This window comes from Esox lucius, chromosome 7 (genome assembly GCF_011004845.1).
Source record: "Esox lucius isolate fEsoLuc1 chromosome 7, fEsoLuc1.pri, whole genome shotgun sequence".
NCBI lineage: Eukaryota > Metazoa > Chordata > Actinopteri > Esociformes > Esocidae > Esox > Esox lucius.
Genome location: NC_047575.1, coordinates 41,042,212 through 41,065,731, shown reverse-complemented (window position 1 = coordinate 41,065,731; position 23,520 = coordinate 41,042,212). Strand labels below are relative to the sequence as shown.

General features: G+C 40.8%; 1 protein-coding gene across 1 annotated transcript; it reads right to left on the bottom strand.

The window, feature by feature from the left end:
* Positions 1-254: 254 nt before the first annotated feature.
* On the bottom strand, positions 255-23,248 carry LOC105007751. The gene is made up of 21 exons (XM_034293342.1): positions 23,166-23,248; positions 19,557-19,715; positions 19,102-19,194; positions 18,614-18,752; positions 18,348-18,528; positions 17,390-17,446; positions 16,248-16,304; positions 15,654-15,701; positions 13,997-14,011; positions 13,723-13,755; positions 13,553-13,645; positions 12,563-12,683; positions 11,982-12,074; positions 11,473-11,617; positions 11,212-11,392; positions 10,514-10,579; positions 7,733-7,777; positions 6,766-6,892; positions 2,631-2,723; positions 2,161-2,299; positions 255-2,086 (listed from the first exon to the last, which is right to left on the bottom strand). Exons 2-21 carry the CDS (start codon positions 19,676-19,678, stop codon positions 1,934-1,936), a joined length of 2,001 nt encoding a protein of 666 aa, XP_034149233.1. The 5' UTR covers positions 19,679-19,715; positions 23,166-23,248; the 3' UTR covers positions 255-1,933.
* Between the last annotated feature and the right edge of the window lie 272 nt (positions 23,249-23,520).

The window sequence follows — 23,520 nt, the reverse complement described above, 5'->3', positions numbered from 1 at the left end:
TGATACAGTAGATACCTCTGCATTTAATCTGAGAGGTTATGGAATAGATGTTTATTCTGTGTATGTATCATATGGCCTTGATCAAACTAACCATGAAAATCCATGGAAACGGAGGAAAGGATATATGGTAGGCCTGAACAAGGAATGCCAAGCCTTTAGGAATAGTGACCGTTATACATATATATGAAACTAACATTCCTTGTCCCTCTATGTAAAGACTAAGAGTTCCTACAATAATGAATCAACAGACCCGATGCAATAATAATGAATTTTATTGATTTAAATGACATTACACAGTGGTTACAGTAAATTAAACTGATCTTAAGGACTGCAGCAGACAGGTCACAACAACACACGATAAAGGGGTTCTTCACTTCAACTAGTTCAGCATAACAAGTACTTTCTCTTCGCTCTAGAGAAATGACCATCTGATAACACCTTTCTATTCAAAAAGATTGAGGGTCATCCAAGAATCAGTCAAAATCGGACTTCTTCTCCATGGATCTCATGGTAATTTGGTATGTGGTTTGAACATCAGCAATAACACCCTTTCTACCTTTGACCCTGTTCAGTTTCATCTTGACCAGTATTGATATACCATCATTGTGGTGAGTAGCACACAGTATCTTGATTTGACAGAAATCGGGCAACATCAACATCGTGGGTAATTTGTGTGTCGGGGTGTTTTGTGTTATAAGGAACACAATTTGTTTCAATACATAGCAATTTGATAAAGTCCATATTGCTGTCAGCTACACAGGATAGCTGCAAGCCCCCCCCCCCCCAGAGGGAATGACTCAGTTAAAAACAGCACTATCCTATTCAAAAGGATCTATTACAGTTTCCATTCATGAGGGTCCATCTTAACAGAAAAATAAACGAGTATAGGAAAATTCTACTTTCATATGTACTTTTATAAGAATGAAATAATTATGAGAAAAAAAAACATGTATAGCTTAAAACATCCCAACTCACAATCATAATCTATATTTTTGTGTGTTTGAGTGTTTGGTGTTTCAACACATGTACAATGTCATTTTCTATTTGCTGTTCATCTGGAAAGGAGACTTAGGTTTCAACACATGCCAATTTTAGAAATCCATTGGGCTGTCAGCAAGTAAGGTGGAATTACTGATCTGGCAAGAGTAGGACACTTTGGTCAAAACCTGTACTCTCAAAGTTTATTGAATTTAAAATGTCGCCATTTATTTAATCCCGGTCTGACATTTACAGGTGACTTATTCAGGTCAACTTAGCTTTATCAGGGAAGACCCACGGAAACCAAATTAACGGTGAATAGAACATCACATTGATTTGGAACAAAATAGACTTTAGAATATGAAAATGTTTAGACTTATAGAATATGAAAATGTTAGACAATCAAGAACCCAATGACCGAACAACAGACTACTTGACTAAATAGAGTTATCCCAACAGAATAGGGAATGTCTTTGCCATCAAAACAAATTAGTGATTTCACTAACAGAACATTTCTGAGTAATTAGGTTGCTGATTTAGCATCGCTAGCAGCATGATAAGTATTGTTGCCGTACAGCCTGGAGCAGAGAGACAAGGTGTGCCAGTCACACAGATAAACCATAAATGAACTAGCAGCCCTGCCAAAGACAAACACATTTGCTGAATTTGAGGCCCATCTTGGTCCTGTATTGGACTGAGCCATTGGGCCCAGTGGGTTTGGTGGTCCTTTGCAAATGAAAAACATACCAGTGTGTATATAATGAGACTAGTTTACTGGTGTCTTTGAGTGCTTTGTGCAGAAGCTAGCAGATCTTTACTTTTTTAAAATAATTTTAGCATCAACAATATATGCTTAGCATTTTAGCCTTTCTGGTGCCCTTCTCATCTCCTAATTATTTTAACATTTATTCCCAGCTATTTCCTCTCCATATTTACTGTTCTTTCGTCTCAGGTCTCATGCTTCTTGTTGTCTTGGGGCCCCAATAGTAACAGAGCTGCCAGTGACTCTGACTCCATAATGTCCTTTCCACCACTTGGTGTCTTTTCCTCCGTGTTTAAACGAGATGAAGCGCAGGCCGGGACCGTAGTCAGAGAAGGTGTGGCTCACCTGGAAAGGAACAAAATGAGTAACTATGACAAGAAATAGAGGTGATATGAAATATGAGATATTTCCAACAGTACCTGTCTCCAGGACATATCGTCATGATCTGGGTCGAGGGTGACTGGTTCTGGTTTAAATTCCTGAATCACTTTCTTCTTCTTATCCAACAGACGCACAGTCAACTTGTAGATGCATCCACAGCATCCTAACCCACTGTAGCTACAGACACACAAACATGCACAGTTGGTGTTAAACAGAGCTCCTACAGTTCTAACCGGTGTGCGTGTTCACACACGTGTTTGTATGTGTGTGATCCATACATTAACTGTATTTGCTTTGACTATTTGCTGTCCCCACATAGATAGAGCCCATTTCCAGCTTAGGTATTGAGGTTTGGTTTAGTGCTGTGGTTAGGTTGGGGTTTAGGTTACGTTTATGGATATGTTGGGCTATTGAGGTTTGGTTTAGTAATGTGGTAAGGGATGGGGAATGAGGGACACATTTCTCTGGTCTCCAACAAGTACAGAAAAAACAGATGTGTGTGTCTTACTAGTCTTTCACAGTGACAGGTGGCTGGGCATCGAGGTAATCAGGAGTATAGCCCTCTGCCAGTAGGTCAATCACCTGCTTCTTCTGACACAGCCTGACATGGAGAGATGTTCACACAGAAACAGTCACAGAGACATACCTTATCGCAGAATCAAACTTTTGGCCAGAATCAACATGATTCGCAAAAACATTTACAACCAGAAATGTCATGTGAAATGGTTCTGCTAGGAGGGGTCTGACTACAGGGCTTGCTTCCGGCTCCACTGTGGGTGGAGCTAACTTGAGAGTTGTCCAGTTGTAGGCAACCCTCTCAGCAGAGCTCCACTGTGGGTCTCTTCTGGTGGCAGGCAACCCTCTCAGCAGAGCTCCACTGTGGGTCTCTTCTGGTGGCAGGCAACCCTCTCAGCAGAGCTCCACTGTGGGTCTCTTCTGGTGGCAGGCAACCCTCTCAGCAGAGCTCCACTGTGGGTCTCTTCTGGTGGCAGGCAACCCTCTCAGCAGAGCTCCACTGTGGGTCTCTTCTGGTGGCAGGCAACCCTCTCAGCAGAGCTCCACTGTGGGTCTCTTCTGGTGGCAGGCAACCCTCTCAGCAGAGCTCCACTGTGGGTCTCTTCCGGTGGCAGGCACCGCTCGCAGCAGAGCTCCACTGTGGGTCGCTTCCGAAACAGATTTTTTGCTTTACCTCCCATTCCCTGTTGTATTCGCTACACATGACAACGGTATGTGACTGATTAGCATTATCCAAAACATTGTAAAAAGTCTGAATGCATGGGTCTTGCATGTGTGCTGTCAAAAAAGGTAACGCTATCAATGTGTAAATCTAAATCACACAAATGTTACGTGTGTGTACTCTAGGCTATTTGTCGTTTTAAAGGTAGTTGGCTAGCATTAGCTCCTGAAGTGTTATGGTAGTGTTAACATTATTTCTGTGGATAACATAAGCTAGATTTTTCTTTAATCATCCCAGCATGAATGTATCGGATGCAAATAGCAACAAGTTCAGGTTTAGATTTATCTTTCTCCATCTGCTAGTATGGCAAAATATGTGGAAGGGGCAGAATGAACTTAATCTTTTATCCTCTTCAGTAACAACGATGCTGCACACCAACTCATTCATTTCGGGGCTCACGAGCGGGGCATTGCAAGGTAGCTCATGTAGACTGTTCTGTATTTCTGAGTCATACTTTAAGATGAAATTGAAGATTTCTGAAAGGTTACCATTGTTGATTGCCTCTTCGGTGTCTCTATGCCCTCTGAGTGGAATATCCTGCTTTGCACACATTAGAACAATATCTATGACCACCTTAACATGTGCATGGCTTCATTCTATAGAATCCATGTTTGCATCACCATGCCTTTGGTTCAACACAGTCCCATGACTTCTAAGCCCATGGGTCGCCTTGTAGGATTCAGATTTTGCAAGGGCACTAGCATGTCATTTACCATTCTCATGTTTGCAGCGAACATTTCTTGTGAGTTTCCAGTTTTTATATCCATCTCGTATAAATGTTAATTTGACATTTGCCCCCATGGAAAGTGTCTACAAAACGTCTTTTGCTTTATTATACTCAATCCACATGAACTGGTCAAACCACCTTGAAGAGAAGCTGCGTGATTTGCGTGATTGATCAAACTTTAAGGGGAACTTGGTTAGCTTGACGGGCTGGTTCATCAATGGCAGACAAAACTGTCAGTGGACCTAGTGCAGGTTCCGACCCGCCCGCGGCATCAAGGAGAGGAGACGGTGGAGTGGCAGAGCCTGCCTGGCTCAACGTGGCATTGGCGGTTGTGTTGGCGGTTGTTGTCGTCATTTCTGTTCTGGTGCCGCCTGTTAATGTCTCATTCTGGAACCTGATAGATTGATCCACATTATTTTCTGACACAAACTCCTTTTCCTCCAGACGTGATCGACATTTGATTTGCCATTGCTAGAACTACTACATTACATTATGTGGTGAGTCAGTTCGAATATGCTAGCGTGATAGAGCTTGCTAACTTATGCCCTACTAAGTTTAGCCACGTGATGTTGCCAGGTTGTTGAGTTAAACCCGGTATGAAAACAATTCAAAAGTAACCAAAACTTCAACTTAAAAAAATTACAGATAGAAAATAAATTGTGAGTTTCTTTAAAAAATATCATAAAACAATTTATATCGATCAAACCTACCCATGACTACACCCCTGCTACAGCTTACAGCTCATTGAAATAATCAAGTGTCTCAACATTTTACAAAAAAAAAAAATTACAAAACAGAAAAGTTGACCTGGGACGAGCTCTATTCACCTAATTATTTCAGAGCCTTTAATCTCTCAGTCTGGTTCTGTACACACAACCAGGGGTGTTGGACTGGGGGGAAAAGGGGTACTTAGTATATAGGGTCTAACGTGTAGAGGGGCTCTCAAATGTTTGAATCTTGAATAAAGTGGGGAGGGGCCCTCAGAGACTGCCTGTGTAAAGGGCCCAGAATTTTATTACACCGCTGCACACAACCGCTAACTTGACAGTTGTCCAGAAGACACTCATTGACACCCTCCATGAGGAAGGTAAGCCACAGAAGGTCATTGCTGAGAGAGCTGGCTGTTTGCAGAGTGCTATATCAAAGCATATTCATGGAAAGTTGACTAGAAGGGAAAAGTGTGGTAGGAAAAGATGCACAAGCTACAGGGATGACTGCAGCCTTGAGAGGATTGTCAAGCAAAGCCGATTCAAGAACTTGGGGGAGCTTCACAAGGAGTAGAATGAGGCTGGAGTCAGTGCATCAAGACCCCCCGCACAGACGTGTCCAGGAAAAATTGGCTACAAGTATCGCATTCCTAGTCTCAAGCCACGCCTGAACCAAAAACAACGACAGAAGTGTTTTACCTGGGCAAAGGAGAAAAAGAACTGGACCCTTGCTCACTGGTCCAAAGTCCTCTCTTCAGATGTATTTTGCATTTAATTTGGAAATCAAGGTCCCAGAGTCTGGAGGTATTGTGGAGAGGCATAGAATCCAAGTTGCTTGAAGTCCAGTGGGAAGTTTCCAGTCAGTGATGATTTGGGGTGCCATGTCATCTGCTGGTGTTGGTCCACTGTTTTATCAAGTGCAGAGTCAATGCAGCCGTCTACCTGGAGATTTTAGAGCACTTCATGATTCCATCTGCTGACAAGCTTTATGGAGATGCTGATTTTCTTTTCTCAGTAGGACTTGGCTCCAGGCAACAGAGCCAAAACGAATGGTAACTGGTCAGCTGCCCATGGTATTACTGTGCTTAACTGGCCAGCCAACTCGCCTGACCTGAACCCTGTACAGAATCTATGGGATACTGTCAAGAGGAAAAGGAGATACACCAGACCCAACAATACAGACAAGGTGAAAGCCGCTGTCAAAGCAACCTGGGCTTCCATAACACCTGAGCAGTGCCACAGGCTGATTACCTCCATGCCACACTGCATTAATGCAGTCATTTGTGTAAAAGGAGCCCCAACCAAGTATTAAGTGCATAAATTAACATACTTGGGAAACCTTTGCCGGTGATTAGAGTTAATTAGCTGATTAGAGCTCTTCTCAGGTCGACAATCCTGTACTGTACATTTTCTATTCAAATATTTTTTTTAAGTAAGCCGTAATAATATAGATTGAAACAAAAAATCCTTGACATTTTTCCCTTTACATGTAATTAATTAATTTTAATTAATTAAAATTCCACTATATAATTTTTGCACCTGTAGTGTAATGTGTTAGCGAGGCATGACTAAGCTTAACCATACAATCTTCCTAGGACGCATACATGACATAAAAGACTGTATAGGGACAGAAAACAATAAATATGCATAAACCTAATACAATTCTTTAGAAATTAGTGGTGAGTATATTCAATAAGAAGATGCTGAGATAAGCATTGAGTATGTCCTACAGTAGACAGCAATTTACTGTCCATGTGAGCACGTACAGATTTACAGTTCCAGTAGAACAAGTGGAGTATCGGGTGCTGTCACTCCATGTCATTGTTAATGATGGACTTCTTGCACACAAGCACTGTTTCGTGTAAGAACGTTTTCACAAATATTTTTTACACCACTGTATTCCTTTAAATCCATTCTAGGGAATATTGTGTGTTAGATGGGCTTTACTGTGTGACCGCGCTCAGTTACTCACTCAAAGGAGGTGGCAAAGTATTTGGTCACTTTATCATCACCGAAGTCGTAGGCACAGTCTTCGGGCAAATCTCCCACGCACCACCCATCCCCGCCGTTTCTTTTCAGCTTCCACAATTCCAGTTGCTCTGGGAAGAAAATGTTGAGTCACTCTCTGCAGACACCATGTCACAAATAGAACCATTACTCTGAAAGCACAATGAGTGTCTTTTGGAAGTCAGGGAGTTCCAGCCAATAAGTGCAAGTTTGCACTAAAAATAAAACGCTAAACTGCATGACAGATTGAGGTCGGTTTCTTCTGTTCTTTTGAATCAAAAGCCTTTGACAGGCCAAAAACTAAGACAACATGATGCAATGTCTCACCCACAGCTTTGGCAATACAATTTATGACCGGTATAGTTTCTGTAAAAGTACAGTGTCCAGGTCTAAAACCAGAGTGATCTGTTCACAATGAGGTTGTCAGATACACACATGGGCAGTTTTGCATACTTTTGGAATACCTCCAGTAATATGTGATATGGTAGAGCACAATATGCATTAAAGCTCCAGAGATGAGTGGGGCAGAAGTGACCAGCGGAACTGGGGCAATAATGTTGGCCCCTGATGTTTTCTTAATGTAAATAACTAGTACAGCGTCAAAGAACTTCAGTGAACTGACTAAGAGAAAACCCTTGACTATTAAAAACATGGGGTTCCTGCATGAATCCTCTTTGGGTCAACATGGATATTATCTCAAAAAGTCTCTTGGATCAGCAGTGCCATCTCAGCCCATGGTCCACATCCCAGGATAATGACCCACCCGCAGTAATACCAAAAAAACTATTTAATATACAAGTAAAAATAAACTGTGAATAGAAGCTGCCTCAGATTCAAACAATTGGGACAATACTGGTTGCAGCTGACAAGACAATGGGCTCTGTAACAGAAAGAGAGTTGTGCTTAGATATACAGACAGTGATTCAACATACCTGCCCCAGCTGGGTTCTTCAGTAGATTCCTGCCTGGTATATTCACTGAAAAAGAATCAAGCATAGATAAATACATTTAGAGATAATCATTGATTTCATGGTGTAAGAATGAAAGCAATTAGTTATATTATTGATTGCTATCAACAGACACAGCTTTGTAAAGTCACAAACACATGCCTCTTCTCAACACTGGTCACAAACTGGAGACTGAATCTTTTGGCGGGTTACTTTACATGGAAGCTATAAATAAATGATTGTCTTTGTATGCCAAGCAGCCACAAATTAATGTCCATGGTTTGAATGGACACTTCCTTAAACTGCGAACAGCAGTTAGATTGAACATCAAATTAGGTAGTCTTAGTTCAATGTTATTTAACCAAATCGTTTGAGAACCAGTTCTCATTGTCAGGGATAACCTGGCCAAAGGCATACAACTGTAAGAGGACAGTGCAACACACATCTGGTCCATGTGGCCCAGCAGCCCCCCTTCTTCTCTGTCTGTTATGCATGCAGGTATGTGTGTTTGTGTTTCCCCTCCTGTTCCTGATTGTTGTGTCCCACCTGGCAGTCATCAGTTCAGCTTCTGACGGCTGAGGTGGACCAATCACTGGACTCTCCTCCTGACTGCACCACCTGTTCCTGTTACCCATTACCCAATCACATCACACATCCCCTGTTTTAAAAACCCAGTCAGTTGTTGCTCCCCTAGACACTTTTTGTCGCATACCTTTTTGATAGACAGACACTTCCTTTGTTAATCCATGCAGCACATAGACATTGTGCATTCATCTCACTTTGTACTGTTTCATGTACGTATTGCTGTGGTGTTTTGTTTGGTGTTGTCTAGTCGCTTGTTTGTTGTTTAGTCCCAGTTTAAACTGTGTGGTTTGTTTGTACCTGGGAAAAGGGTATTTTCAGCAAGTCGCGCATGGGCATACACAACCTGTAGTAAAACTGTCTAAACACACAAGTTAGAACTGAGCGGACCACCTACTGTATTTTTGTATAGGTTAGTAGTTAGCTAAGCAGTTTTTGAGGCAGGCAAATTCAGATTAGGGGTTTTTGACTTCATTGTTTCATTCCTTGGGTCCAGCTCAGCCCCTTTCCCCAAACTGTTTACTGTATATTTATAATAAATGTTTTGTGTTTGATGGTGGCTTTGGTTGTCTTTTTGTTCTCCACTCACTTTTCCTTTACAGTATTACACTATGCATGAGATTTGTTACAGGTCTCTTTCCCATCCATCCTAGACTGCTAGAGCCACAAGGTTCGTAACACTGACGCTCCACCTGTTCGGTGTACTAACCACCAGCTGGAGACTGACGGCTGCAGCGCTCTCCGAGGACGCACCTGTTCCCAACCACCATTCGTGTGTTGATCTCTCACGGCACCCCACGGAATATTTGTTTGACACTAGTGATTGCTGTGAGGTTCTGCATTTTGTTTATGGAACCTAGAAAGATATCTAAAAGTTTTGGATCGCTATCGTTCATTTTGTTTGCTTTCCTTTTGGCCTCATGCATGCGCTACACTCACACCGTCAAAACAGAACCACATAAAAGAACCACATGAAATAATATTTGGTACTGTGATAATGTCTGGGGCCCCCATGAAAAATATATTTGGTATGTCTTTTTTGTTAAAAAGTAAATTAAAATAAATACCAAGAAACATTTATACAGTGAAAAGTTAGTGTTCCTAAAACACCACCCTTTGTAACCCTTTGTAAAAATAAAGCAATTCCCTTTGGTAGACTGCTAGGTAATTTGTTTCATTGTATAGCTGTTTCCTTATTTACCAAAAGGTTTTTATTTTTCATAAACCCGTATTGATCTGATGGCTGTAATTTTAAATAGGAGTTTGTTCTTGATTTACTTAACAGGTTATAACTTATAGTAGATGTTGCCCTGTAATCTAAAACAAACAATTTTACAGTGGGAGATTATTTATCAACAGACAGCTATATGGAGCTCTACATGGTATGTGGTTTAACTTTGATATTTTTTTAAATATTTATAATATCCTAGTTATGTAGCTATAAAAACAATAATCAGGTGTCTGACTCAACATATAGGGATGATATAAAAATATAACATACTGAAAAGGCCCAATCCCAAAGTCCCCCCTAAACCCCAAGCCCTGAACCCTCACAGACTTAACTGACGTCTCCTGGTAAAGGATTGAGTGCAAGAGGCTGCAAGGGCTAAAAAATGCTATGAATAGTAATGGGACAGAACTTTAGACATTATCATGTTACATTGACCATGCTGAAACATGTTGCACACTAAAAACATTTTATTTTATATTTTTTACTTCCTTTGCAGCCAAGGCACTTAACCTGGTTTATATGTCTTGCAGGCTTTTACCCTACAGAGTGGACAAGAGGTAATTGTCAATAACAATCTATATTTGTCAATAATCAATGTACTATTTCTGGTCAAAACAGCATTGTTAAGCAAAAACTAAAATAAATCGTTGAATATACTAGGTGTGTAAAAGGTGATTACAATCCTCTGATTTCATATGTTCTATGTGCCGTCTTAAATTCTTGTTAATGTAGTGCAGTTTACCGTTCTTCTTCTCTTACAAGGCGGGTTTGCCAGGATTCATGAAAAAGGTGCATAATGGGCTCAAAATGTCTGAAAGAGCCCTTGCACACTTGACTATTTGACAGGGGAACAGCCTTAAGCCCTCACAGACTTTGCGAGAACATGCTTCAGAGTCCGTGAGTCTGTGAGTGTGGACATTGGGATTGGGCCAAAATCTCCCCTGACAACTTACAATTCTGGGCGTCACCACCATTTCTTTTACTTTCCAAGGACTCATCAGAACTTTCAGGACTGGCACCTATAAAACAAAATGGAGGGTTATGCTTTTAAAAAATTTCAGTCAGGGGAAAGGTTTTGCATGATTTGTTCTACTAGTCGCAAAGAGGGTCATATAATTTGGAATCAACATGACTACTGAATTCATGACTACATGCTAATTGAACAGTAACAGTTCAAGAGTCATGGAGCCAGCCTACGAAGCAGGCAGTCAAATGCATATTTTCAATACAGAATTACAGAGAAACACATTCATGTAACTTTAATTGATACTCAACCACAAACAGGGAAGCTGAAAAAAACCCAAGTTAGAAGGTTAGGATCAAATAACACCTACACCTGACCTCAGGTGAAAAGTTCCATTAGGGAAACAAACACACGGGCATGTGTTGCTCTTGGAAGAATGGCTCATAACCAGGGCAAACTGAATGAACATGATTTGCAATTTTGGAGAGCACAACAGACTGAGGTAACAAACACCTGATTGACTCCAAAGGAAACAGCTTCTGTTTAACAAACTAATGTAGAGGTTATTAAAGCCTTCCAGCAAAGCAGTGACCGAACAGAGAGACCCACCAGGGAAATTACCCAGGAACAAGAGGAAAGTGATCAGTGGTGGAAGAAAGCTAACCATCTAGAAGAAAGATAGACTACCGTTTCCATCTATGTTCTTCAAGAGATTCCTGGCTGGAGAAGCTTGCATGGTCTCTATAGTAACAGAGCTCCCAGTGACTCTGACTCCATACCGGCCTTTCCACCACTTGGTGTCTTTTCCTCCATGTTCAAATGAGATGAAGCGCAGGCCGGAACCGTAGTCAGAGAAAGTGTGGCTCATCTGGAAACAAAATGAGAAATAAATATGACAAGAAACAGACGAGACGTGATGATACGTGATTGATACATTTCCAACATTACCTGTCTCCAGGACATAGTATTATTGTCATGATCTGGGTCTAGGGTGACTGTTTCTGGTTTAAATTCCCGAAGAACTTCCTTGTTTTCATTCAACAGACGCACAGTCAACTTGTAGATGCATCCACAGCAATCCAACCCCCTGTAGCTATAGACAAACAAACACACAGTTGGTGTTAGCAGAGCTACAACTAAAGGTGATTCAAGGCTGATTGGGGACTGGTCCCAAAGTTTTTAGCCAGTCCCCACAAACATTTGACTAGTTTAGATACAACTTCATTGTCATTTAAACAGAATAAGTACAGTACAAATAGCCTATTATTTTACAGCTGCCAAAAAAATTGAGGTTTAGAGGTAGGATAAGTTTAGGCATAATGTATAGGTTATTGAGGTTAGGGTTAGGTTAAGTTTAGGCATAATGGTTAGGATATTGAGGTTAGGGTTAGGGAAAGTGAAAACAGGGACACATTTTTCCGGTCTCCCACAAGGACAGAAAAACAAATGTGTCTTACTAGTCTTTCACAGTGACAGCTGGCTGGGCATCGAGGTCTTCAGGAGAAAAGCCCTCTGCCAGTAGGTCAATCACCTGTTTCTTCAGACACAGCCTGACAGAGAGAGATATTCACACAAAAATCCAAAGATACATAACTGGAGAGTCCCAGTCAGAAACAGAATCACTTTAAGTCACAACAAACTCAGATTATTACAGGTTGTAATGGAGCTGCTAGAAGTAGACAAAACTACTCAAGTGACATACAGATATTAACAAATGGATGGTGAGAATAAGATAATGAGATATGAGCAGTCAGTATAACCTCTACATTAAGATACAGTCAATGTGAACATTTACAGATTTATAGTTCCTGGGAGATGAGCAGAGTGTTGGGTGCCGTCACTCCATGTCACTGGTAAAGGACAGAGTGACTGTTATTCTTGCTCACGTGACAATGGTTTTAAAAGCACTGAGTTGTGGACGTTTGAGGATATTTCCTCTAAATCTGCCACACCACTCCATTCCCTTTAATCCATAACAGGCAACATGGGTTTTAAGGACAGGCTTTACTGTATTGTTTGAATGTGCTCAGTTACTCACTCAAAGGAGGTGGCGAAGTATTTGGTCACTTTATCGTCACCAAAGCCACAGTCTTCAGGCAAATCTCCAACGCCCCATCCATCCCCACCATTTCTTATCACCTCCCAGAATTCCATTTGCTCTGGGAGGAGAGTGTTCAGTCACTCTCTGTAGACACCATCTTAACAATATAACTAGTAACTATAGTAAAAGCTCTTTGACAACGTGTATATAAAATGTATTCAGCCAGACACAATAAGTAGGCAGGGAAATAAATGGTTTGTTCCAAAGGCCTTCCGGGACATGATCCACACACCTGATGCTCAGTATGAGCTGCCTATCTGGGAGAAAAAAACCTTTCTAAAAACAGATTAAAATAGCCTAAATCTATTACTGTGTAGGTCAGAGTATTTCCCCAAACCTGTTCTAAGAACAGTGTGATCTACTTTATTTGCTTTTGTGAATGTCTTAGCTAACGTAATAATGTGATTATAATAGCATAACATTCTAATTTGTTTATGATACTGTATGCTATGTGTCCAGTAAATTCTGCCAGTCACACTGTCTGGCAACCAAAGAAAACCCTCATCTATAGATAGTCAAGGTGATTTTAATCAAGGTGATTTAAACTTCTTAATAGAATGATCTTTTAGTAGATAATTTTAAGAATTACTGAAATCTTTTTATGTTTATTCTTTATAGTTTGAGTAGACTCACCTTGATGGGGGAGAGGCAAAACTATGATGTTGTTTTATGAGGTAAGATCAGTTTTCTTAAAATTTCAAATGAAGTGGTTCTCATATTTTGGTAAAGGAGAAATAACTGTGTATTGGTAGTCTTAAAGGGGTTTGAGAGGAAGCCATGGTGTTATAAGTAAACCAAGAGGTTGAACAGCATGATCTCTGCTAAGCCACTCAGACACCCCTGCTTTCCACCTCCTCATCCAGCTAGATAAAAGTCAGAAATATAAGTGATGTCAATATGAAATAACCCAATAACAACTCTACTAACCCAGGAAATGTAAATTCCTCCACTCCATCCTGGACTGGAATGATCTTGTCTGACTGAACGTTAAGACCCCCTTCCACTCAACGTCTTTCAACCCTACTGACAACAAGCACCTCTGTTTCTGCACCTCCCAGATATGACTGTGTTCTCGGTTTATGCAAGTGTCCACTTACCATCAAACACAGTGGACTCCTCTGAATCACTGTCTGCAAGAAAAAATCACGAATCATTACAAAACTGTTTATTAGCATAAGGACACCCATTAGCTAGTTAACAATATTTGAGAGAAATAAGCCTTTTGTGTACACAGAAAAAGTCTTAGATCTTTGAGTTCAGCTCATGATAAATGGGGGCAAAAACAAAAGTGTGGTGTTTTTAATTTTGTTCAGTGTATTGGCACCCCCTGTGGAAGATATATGGTATGTTAGGTAGGAATTAACCACTTACGAAGGTTTCCGTATACTGCAAGAAAAACAAGAAAATATTATTACAAAACAACAACAGTAGATTTAAGGACTTTAGTTAGTTCACATGCAACATTTAAGGACCCACATCAGTTAGTTCACATGCAACATTTAAGGACCCACATTAGTTAGTTCACATGCAACATTTAAGGACCCACATTAGTTAGTTCTCATGCAACATTTAAGGACCCACATTAGTTAGTTCTCATGCAAATTTAAGGACCCACATTAGTTAGTTCACATGCAACATTTAAGGACCCACATTAGTTAGTTCACATACAACATTTAAGGACCCCCATTAGTTAGTTCACATGCAACATTTAAGGACCCACATTAGTTAGTTCTCATGCAACATTTAAGGACCCCCATTAGTTAGTTCACATGCAACAGAACCTCTTCCTGAGACCCAAAATAATCACCAAGACATCATGTCATGGATTGTATTACATTGAATAAAACACAAAAATGTGTTTGTGTCAAGAGCTTCAAAGTCAGGTATATTAATGTCAAGAGCTTCAAGATGAGTATAGATAGTATGATATATTAAATAGACTATGATAGACACTAGTATATATTAAAGCTACATTTGTCACAAAATGTCCGTCCAGAGTTGCATTCATTGTGGGCCAATAGAATAGGGTACATCTGGACTCCTAAGACTGAATGACCCTTCTCCACTGCTCCACTCGTTATCCTCCCTATCACATTGAAGCCTTTTTCCCTTGATTAGTCTAACTAACAAGTGATTAGCTTGTGGCCACACAGTTTTTTAGTCCCAATCCTGTGGGTTCTCATTGCATTGTGAGTGTGGAAATGCTCTGACCTTCACTATTAAACATGGCCGTGAGTGTGAAAGTCGATTTGTTGATTCGACCTCACCAAGCAACTTGAATATGTATGAGGAAAATGTCGGTGTACATGCTAGCGGCCTACATGCCTACATTGTTATAATGCATGATGGGAATTAAAGATGAATGGATCAGGGGCTATTTTTGGGGGGGTCTGGACATCTGGACATCACCAAGTGTAAATGATCTCCGACTCAAGATTTTATCCAACCAATTTTATTACGCAAGGTTGATGGCTCACCGCTATCCTTCCAGGTTTTAATAATGCGTTGGACAGTTAACCCAATTCCAGGAATTTCAGCAATATCATTAGTTGTTTAATTGTTTTCTTTGCTTGATGCAGGCCAGTAACTTCACCCTTCTGAAATACAGCAACATCTTTTTCAAGACTATGGGTTACGTCTTCCATGGTAGTTTAAGAAATGACAAGGTACTCATTGCATCAGTTAGGGTTAAAAGAATGTTTGCCACCTGAAACATATTAATTATTCAATCATAGGGTCTTAAGTATTTGCTTATTTAAATCCAAACAGTGACTTTCTTTTGGCCAGGCAGCGTTTTATCCAACCCAATCATTGGTGATTTTAATGCCAAACACCCGTCATTATAACAAATCTATGAACCCACTAAATCCTCCATCAGAATGAGCTTGTCCAAATGAACAAAAATGAGTGCAAATTCTACTCAACATCTTTCAAACCTACATACAATCTGGAACAGTTTCTGCACCTCCCAGCTTGCTGACAAAATAACCATGTTTAGTATGTGGAAATGTAAGAAGAGACTACTTACAAAGATTACACCCCATTCCTTGACTGAAATTCTGATCTGAAATAAAGACTAATGCAAAATGTCATTAGAATACAGAACACTGGCAAAAAAAATGAAATTGGTTATGATTTAGAAAAACAATACATTCACTGGTGGACAAAAGTTTGGAATAATGTACATATTTTGCTGTATCAGAAAGAAATTGGTGCTTTTATTCACCAAAGTGGTGTTCAACTGATCACGAAGTAAACAGCACCACAACAATTAGAAAAATACATATTTAATTGAATCTAAACAGGCCCCATTTCCAGCAGCCATTACTCCAACACCTTATCCTTGGGTAATCATGCTAAATTGCTAATTTGGTACTGGAAAATCACTTTCCATTACATCAAACACAGCTGAAAGCTATTTGGTTAATTAAATGAAGCTTAACATTGTCTTAGAAATCAGTGAGCCACCACCATGCTTCACAATTGGGATGATATTCTGTTTACTATAGGCCTTGTTCACCCCTCTCAAAGCTTATGGTTGTGATCTTAAAGCTCTATTTTGGTCTCATCACTCCACATTATAGTGTGCCAGAAGCTGAAACAATCCCACATGACAACTTACAGCATTCGAGGTCATCACTGTATATGTCACTGTCACTGGATTCTTCAGTACTGGCATCTGTAAAACAAAATGGGGGGAGGTCATGCATTTTTCAAATACAAAGTTTTTTAATATTATTTTTATTAGTTCAGAGAGGCATCATGTAAATTGATATATAATAGTTAAATTAAGTTATCTCAGCTTGTTTTGCAAGACTACATTCAACTTTGTAGAATACAACAAGTAAATGAAAATAGATATTCAGTCACAGTGAGCCTAATACATTTGGGAACTATTAAATATTCTAAGATTAGAATATTCTGATATATTTGCCAAGAAAGATGGCTTAAATTCACTTTATATGCTTGCCTTCAAAACCCTGACCAATTTCCTCATATTTCTGAAATACAAATGGTACAGTGAATTTAGTTTTTTGTGAAATATTTTATTTTAAAACACTTGAACACACAGAAGCCAATAATGACTTTGAATGAGGTTTGGGAGTGGAATAAAGGTTAATTTATACTTCCACTTGAAAGCGTGTGCATGGTCACCATTTGGGCATGGATTGCGTACATTTGATTCTTTTCCGGGGGTTGTTTTAATGGGGGATTTCATCAGTCGTCTAATGAGAGTTCCTCGGCAGTATGATCAAAGGACACAGAAGGCAACTGAGCTGAATTTGAAGTGTCATGGCAAAGGTTCTAAAAACTTAGATAAGATATTTCCAAAAACTGTATTTTGGTTTGTCATCGTGGGGTATTATGTTAAGACTGATATTTCAGTCTTTAAAACAACAACATTTTGAGAAGATGAAGGGTTCTGATTACTATCTTAAGGCATGTTTTGGAATTTCCTGAACTAATATATTTTTGGATTCAACAAATGTCTAAAGGAATTACTGGTTTAAGTATTGAGTTCATGTCATGGTGCTGAGTTCCTGTGAATAACAAAAGGAAGAATGTTGGTTCTGCTGTAAATGTGGGAAAGGCAGAATGAGGTGATCTTTTTGTCAGAATGGGGCTAGACGCAGATTGATGGGTTTTAGGACAGAACAGAGGAAGAGACACAACAGGGGTAGGAAAGGATAAAGGAACATGTTATCTTTACAGGATGAATATGCAGACAGCTGTATAATTATTGATATATCAGATATAACTTACAGCATTCAGGGTCATCACGGGGCATTTCACTGTCACAGGATTGTTCAGGACTGGCATCTGCAAAACAACATGAGGGGAGGTCATGCATTTTTATTTAAGTCAGGGAGAAGGTTTATTATTGGTATTAGTCCAGAGGGCTTCGTGTAAATAAAAAATTTAAAAAAGAATTATGCTCAAACCATAGGTCAGCATATTATGCAGCACGACAATAAATATTGTAGAATACAGCAAGTCTATGAAAATAAATATTCTGTTACAGTGAACATACTAAATGAAACATACTAAGATTCAAAATCTATTTTGTTTAATCTATACAGTCCCTTGCAAACCACTTACCAATTCTCTCATATTACAGAAATACAAAACGTTAACTGACATTTTGATCTGTTTGATATTTTATGACACTTAAACTCACACTCAAATTTCTAGGTTCTGCTCTTCTGTGACCCCTCCCTTCCATCATGTGATCATGTGTTTGATAGTACCAACTACAACGTCATTGGTAATGACAAAAGGAAACACATAACCAATCAGGTGGAGGCAGGAGTGATCCCCGATGTCAGCTGATGCGTAGCTGGCCATTGACCAATCTGGTTTCCTATCTGAACTGGCTGTGTTGATCACAAGGCCATAGCAACATTGGAGGGGCTCAAGAATCTGTGGCACCATTTGAATGTTTCTCTCTAGTAGGAATGTACAACCAACCTGAAGAAAATGAAGCAAAGCTGCCAAGAAGTATGGGCTAAAATCACTAAAACACTGTGGAAAGAGCTTACTAATTGACAAAGCCTGTTTTCTGGAATACCCCTATTTACAAACTTCAGTTCTACAAAGTTATGTACAGACAAAAGCCATCTAGCAAGGTAGTCACCAAACACAGAGACTTGCCAGTGAGATTATGTGGAAAGTGATTAGTGATACAAGGCTTAACATCTAGAAGTAAATTATTCTCCTATACCGTTTCCAGATGGGTTCTTCAGGAGATTCCTGGCTGGAGAAGCTTGCGTGGTCTCTATAGTAACAGAGCTGCCAGTGACTCTGACTCCATAATGGCCTTTCCACCACTTGGTGTCTTTTCCTCCGTGTTCAAACGAGATGAAGCGCAGGCCGGGACCGTAGTCAGAGAAGGTGTGGCTCACCTGGAACCGAACAGAGAAGATGAATAAATGTGACAAGAAACAGACGAGACGTGATTAAGTTAGATTGAAACATTTCCAACATTACCTGTCTCCAGGACATATCATCCTGATCTGGGTCGAGGGTGACTGGTTCTGGTTTAAATTCCTGAAGAACTTCCTTGTTCTCATTCAACAGACGCACCTTCAACTTGTAGATGCACCCGCAGCATCCCAACCCACTGTAGCTACACACAAAAACACACTGAGCTACAACTAATGTTCTAGGGTGATTTTGTGTGTGTGTGTGTGTGTGTGTGTGTGTGTGCGTATGAGTGATAGAGAGAGAGTGAGAATCTGGTTTTACTGTTTATGTAGGGACCAGAACTTTCCAAAATGTTTTTTAGCCAGTCCCCACAAAAATGCAATTTCCAGAAGTTTCAGTTAGGTGTAGAGTAAATCAGAGCTTGGGTTAGAATTGTGGTTAGTTTAAGGCCTTAGGTGTTAAGTTTGGGTTCAGATGTAATGGGAAAGTGAAAACAGGGACATATTTTTCTGGTCTCAACAAGGACAGAAAAACAAACGTGTGTGTCTTACTGGTCTTTCACAGTGACAGCTGGCTGGGCATCGAGGTCTTCAGGAGAAAAGCCCTCTGCCAGTAGATCAATCACCTGCTTCTTCTGACACAGCCTGACAGGGAGAGATATTCACACAGAAACCCAAAGATACATAACTGGAGAGTCCCAGTCAGAAACCGAATCCCTTTTAATCACTGCAAACTCAGATTATTACTTGCTGCTAGAAGACTACACAAGTGACAAACATTCATTTATAAATGGGTGGTGAGAATAAATAATGAGAAATGAGAAGTCTGTATTACGTCTACATTAAGTTACAGTCAGTAGGAACATATACAGATTTGCGGTTAAGGGAGATGAGCAGAGTGTTGTGTGCCGTCACTCCATGTCCGTGGCTCCATTCCTTTTCTACCCATTACAGGGTAGATTGAGTACAGTACAGGCCCTACTGTGTCAATGTGCTCAGTTACTCACTCAAAGGAGGTGGCGAAGTATTTCGTCACATTATCGTCACCGAAGTCGTAGGCACAGTCTTCGGGCAAATCTCCCACGCACCACCCATCCCCGCCGTTTCTTTTCAGCTTCCAGAAATCCATTTGTTCTGGGAGGAGTCTATGCAGAAAGACCAATTGCCTATGGACAGGGGGGCCGTATGGGGGAGAGTTAGGATGATTCTAAGGGCCTGTGATTGACAGGTGACCTAAAAATTCTAAATTAAATGATTAACCTATAAACCCATCCAATCTTTCAATACAAAGAGCCATTGTAAACCAGGTGTGAACGGTACTCTGTCCATCCCCATACACCTGAACCAGCCCTACTCCCTGTCTGTCCATCCCCATACCACTGAACCAGCCCTACTCCCTGTCTGTCCATCCCCATACCCCTGAACCAGCCCTACTCCCTGTCTGTCCATCCCCATACCCCTGAACCAGCCCTACTCCCTGTCTATCCATCCCCATACCCCTGAACCAGCCCTACTCCCTGTCTGTCCATCCCCATACCCCTGAACCAGCCCTACTCCCTGTCTGTCCATCCCCATCCCCCTGAACCAGCCCTACTCCCTGTCTGTTCATCCCCATACCCCTGAACCAGCCCTACTCCCTGTCTATCCATCCCCATACCCCTGAACCAGCCCTACTCCCTGTCTGTCCATCCCCATACCCCTGAACCAGCCCTACTCCCTGTCTGTCCATCCCCATACCCCTGAACCAGCCCTACTCCCTGTCTGCCCATCCCCATACCCCTGAACCAGCCCTACTCCCTGTCTGTCCATCCCAGTACCCCTGAACCAGCCCTACTCCCTGTCTGTCCATCCCCATACCCCTGAACCAGCCCTACTCCCTGTCTGTCCATCCCCATCCCCCTGAACCAGCCCTACTCCCTGTCTGTTCATCCCCCTGAACCAGCCCTACTCCCTGTCTGTTCATCCCCCTGAACCAGCCCCACTCCCTGTCTGTTCATCCCCCTGAACCAGCCCTACTGGACCAGTACTGTGGTTGGGAAGGTCGCCAAGGAGTGGTGGGGGATGAGTAAAAGCAGCTTGGGTGTGGAATACTGTTGATTATCTAACTAACATCCATTACGTTTTGTGTTCCTGTTTTGCTCAACAAACCATTGCGGTAATGTGCTCAACAAACCATTGCGGTAATGTGTATTACATCACCAACACATATTTGATACATTCAATGTAGACAAATAGTGAATGGAAAAAGTACAAGTGCATTATAACAAACTACGTAACTGTTTCTGGTCCTGTCACACTATAAATTGGATTCAGGACTTAAATGTTGCATATAATCTGTTTATTTGGTTGTCCATAATTGCTTATAGACCTGGAATGTATGTCAATTACAATGCATGAATAGTAACGTCAAGACATGAAGACTAGATAGTTATGGCACAGACTTATTCATTGATACAAAATTATGGAGTCAACATTTTTGCCGGATCGTGTAAGCGGAGCCAGCCAAGAAGAGCGAATGGCTCTTACTGAGTGAGTGACTGACTGACTAACTGAGTCCCCCTTGTTAAATAGCGTAGTGGTTAGAGAAGCAGACCTGTGAACTATAGGTCCTGCCTTCGTATCCCCTCACAGGCAATGAAACGAAGTAAGCATCCGTGCATGCGTTTTGGTTCAGGATAGACCAACACATTTGCAGGCAACAAAAAACAGTAGTTACGTTATAGTAAGCCTTAACTGAAACTGTATACGGTTGTATTGTGACTGTTTCTGGCATGGAAATGTTCATCTTCAGTCTCGCTAGTAATTGCTCAATTCTTATGATTATTCCTAGGAAGTTAGTAGATACCAGTAAGCCTATTACTGGCTAATAAGCTGTTAAAACAGCCAGTGGAAAAAGCCATACAGTTCACGGTGCTCTGGTGGAGGTAAACTTAGTAAGAAACGTTACTCAGTTTAACTGTATAAATATCATTCAGGAATGGCCAATAAGTTGTTAAAACGGCCAGTGGCAAAAGAGGATTTGTTCAGGGTGGACACAAGAGGTTTTACTGACACCCATCAAATGTACAGCTCTGTGGTGTAATGGCTAACGACACAGCCTTCCATGTGGGCGACACATTCTATTGCGGGCCGGCTGAACTAGGCTTGCCTGGATTCTTGTTTCAAGTAGATTTGTAGTTAATTAATAGTGGTACTCAATTATTTTTCTGATATAAAACATTTGTCACCAACAACATCTGCACCATCAATAACCCATTCACAACTACTATCTACTGTACTACTTTAACACCATCAACAACCCATTCACTACTACTGTCTTCTGAACAACCACAACACCATCAACAACCCATTCACAACTAAAGTCTCCTGAACTACCTCAAAACCATCAACAACCCATTCACTACTACTGTCATCTGAACTACCTCAACACCATCAACAACCCATTCACTACTACTGTCATCTGAACTACCTCAACACCATCAACAACCCATTCACAACTACTGCTATCACAACTACCTCAACACCATCAACAACCCATTCACTACTACTGTCTTCTGAACTACCTCAACACCATCAACAACCCATTCACTACTACTGTCATCTGAACTCACTCTCTACTACTACTGTCTTCTGAACTACCTCATTATCATCCGCACTCCCTCTACTATTACTAAACACTTTGAATGGGCAAAAACTGAATGGGCATAAACAAAGAGTGAATCTTTCAAGCCTCTTTTCTCAGAACTAAGTATAGCAGATTATCAACTTTTAAAGCAGTATATCTTTCTCATAACATTATGTTTTATATACCATTACAAAGCTCTGAATCTGGACCTTTATAAAAAGCAACAAACAAAGCCTGCATACAGGAATTCTGTCGATATTATTACATCAAACAATAAATGCCCTCCCCAGTCCCCATATTGTGCGATCAAATCATTCGGTTTCCTTATGATGTTCGCCAACTACAAAGAAACAAAGCCGACTTCATGGTCATAGCTGGACCACCCGGTGTAGTTGGTGCAATAGATGGGAGATGGGACACATAACTGCATTGTTTAGGAGTCCTCCTAGTGGTAAGATAAAATGTTTTGTGAATACGACCCTTGGTCTCCAAATCCTCATGTTCTTTGTCTTTGTAGTCTATTCGTGACCTCCCTCTAGAGGGAATAAGATGTAGAGCAGTTTGTTTTTCATAGTCCAACCCACAGCAGTTCCGTAAACCACGGTAGATTCCTTTTAACTCTTTTGAAATTACATGTGCTTTTTTAGATTGCCATCAATAAAACTGCCTCTTCCCAAACTACACAATGTTTTTGCTTCCTAAACTACCATCAATGAAGCTGCCTCTTCCTAAATTACATATTCTTTTAGACTATCATCAATGATGCTGCCTCTTCCTAAAGTTAGTTGAAAGGAAAACTAAAGATATCGCTATGACATACAACAAGAAACAGGAAACAAGCGTGAAACCAGAAGCATATTGAATGGTCTATGCAACACCACATTAATTGAAAACATGTTAAAATTAATTTGTACACTTAGCTAATTCATCCTAACTCTTGGCGTGGCTGTTGTCTATTTGGCCTACTCATAATTAAAGAACACAAACTTACGGAGGTCTGTGTTTGATGTGTGTCCAGTCAGGTCTGCAAACATCCCTTTCTGTTTCTCTTTCTTGAACATTTAGTAGCAGCCTTGGGAGGGGAAGAGGAAATACTGCCCCCCCAAGGTTACACAGGCAGCTCAAATCAGCACACCGACTATGTGAGGTCAGCTGTTTCTGTGACGCTGGAACCTCCACGACCGACACCAAGAACCACACCAAGTATGATTGATAATCTATTAGTAGAATCAATTTCATATTTGGAGGTGAGTGGTTTTGATGATGTGGAACCCAAATGTGAGCAGGTTCAGCCAGGGAACCCAGGTGGGAATTGGCTCAGTGAAGCATCATAGTGTTGCTTCTAC

Excerpts from the sequence above, each read along its gene's own strand:
- LOC105007751 (XM_034293342.1), bottom strand. The coding sequence starts at position 19,678 with ATGGATTTCTGGAAGCTGAAAAGAAACGGCGGGGATGGGTGGTGCGTG. Across the intron at positions 16,305-17,389 it reads CCGTGATGACCCTGAATGCT|ATGCCAGTACTGAAGAATCC; the intron begins GTAAGTTATATC and ends TTTGTTTTACAG. Across the intron at positions 11,618-11,981 it reads GCTGTCACTGTGAAAGACTA|CTACAGGGGGTTGGATTGCT; the intron begins GTAAGACACATT and ends GTTTGTCTATAG.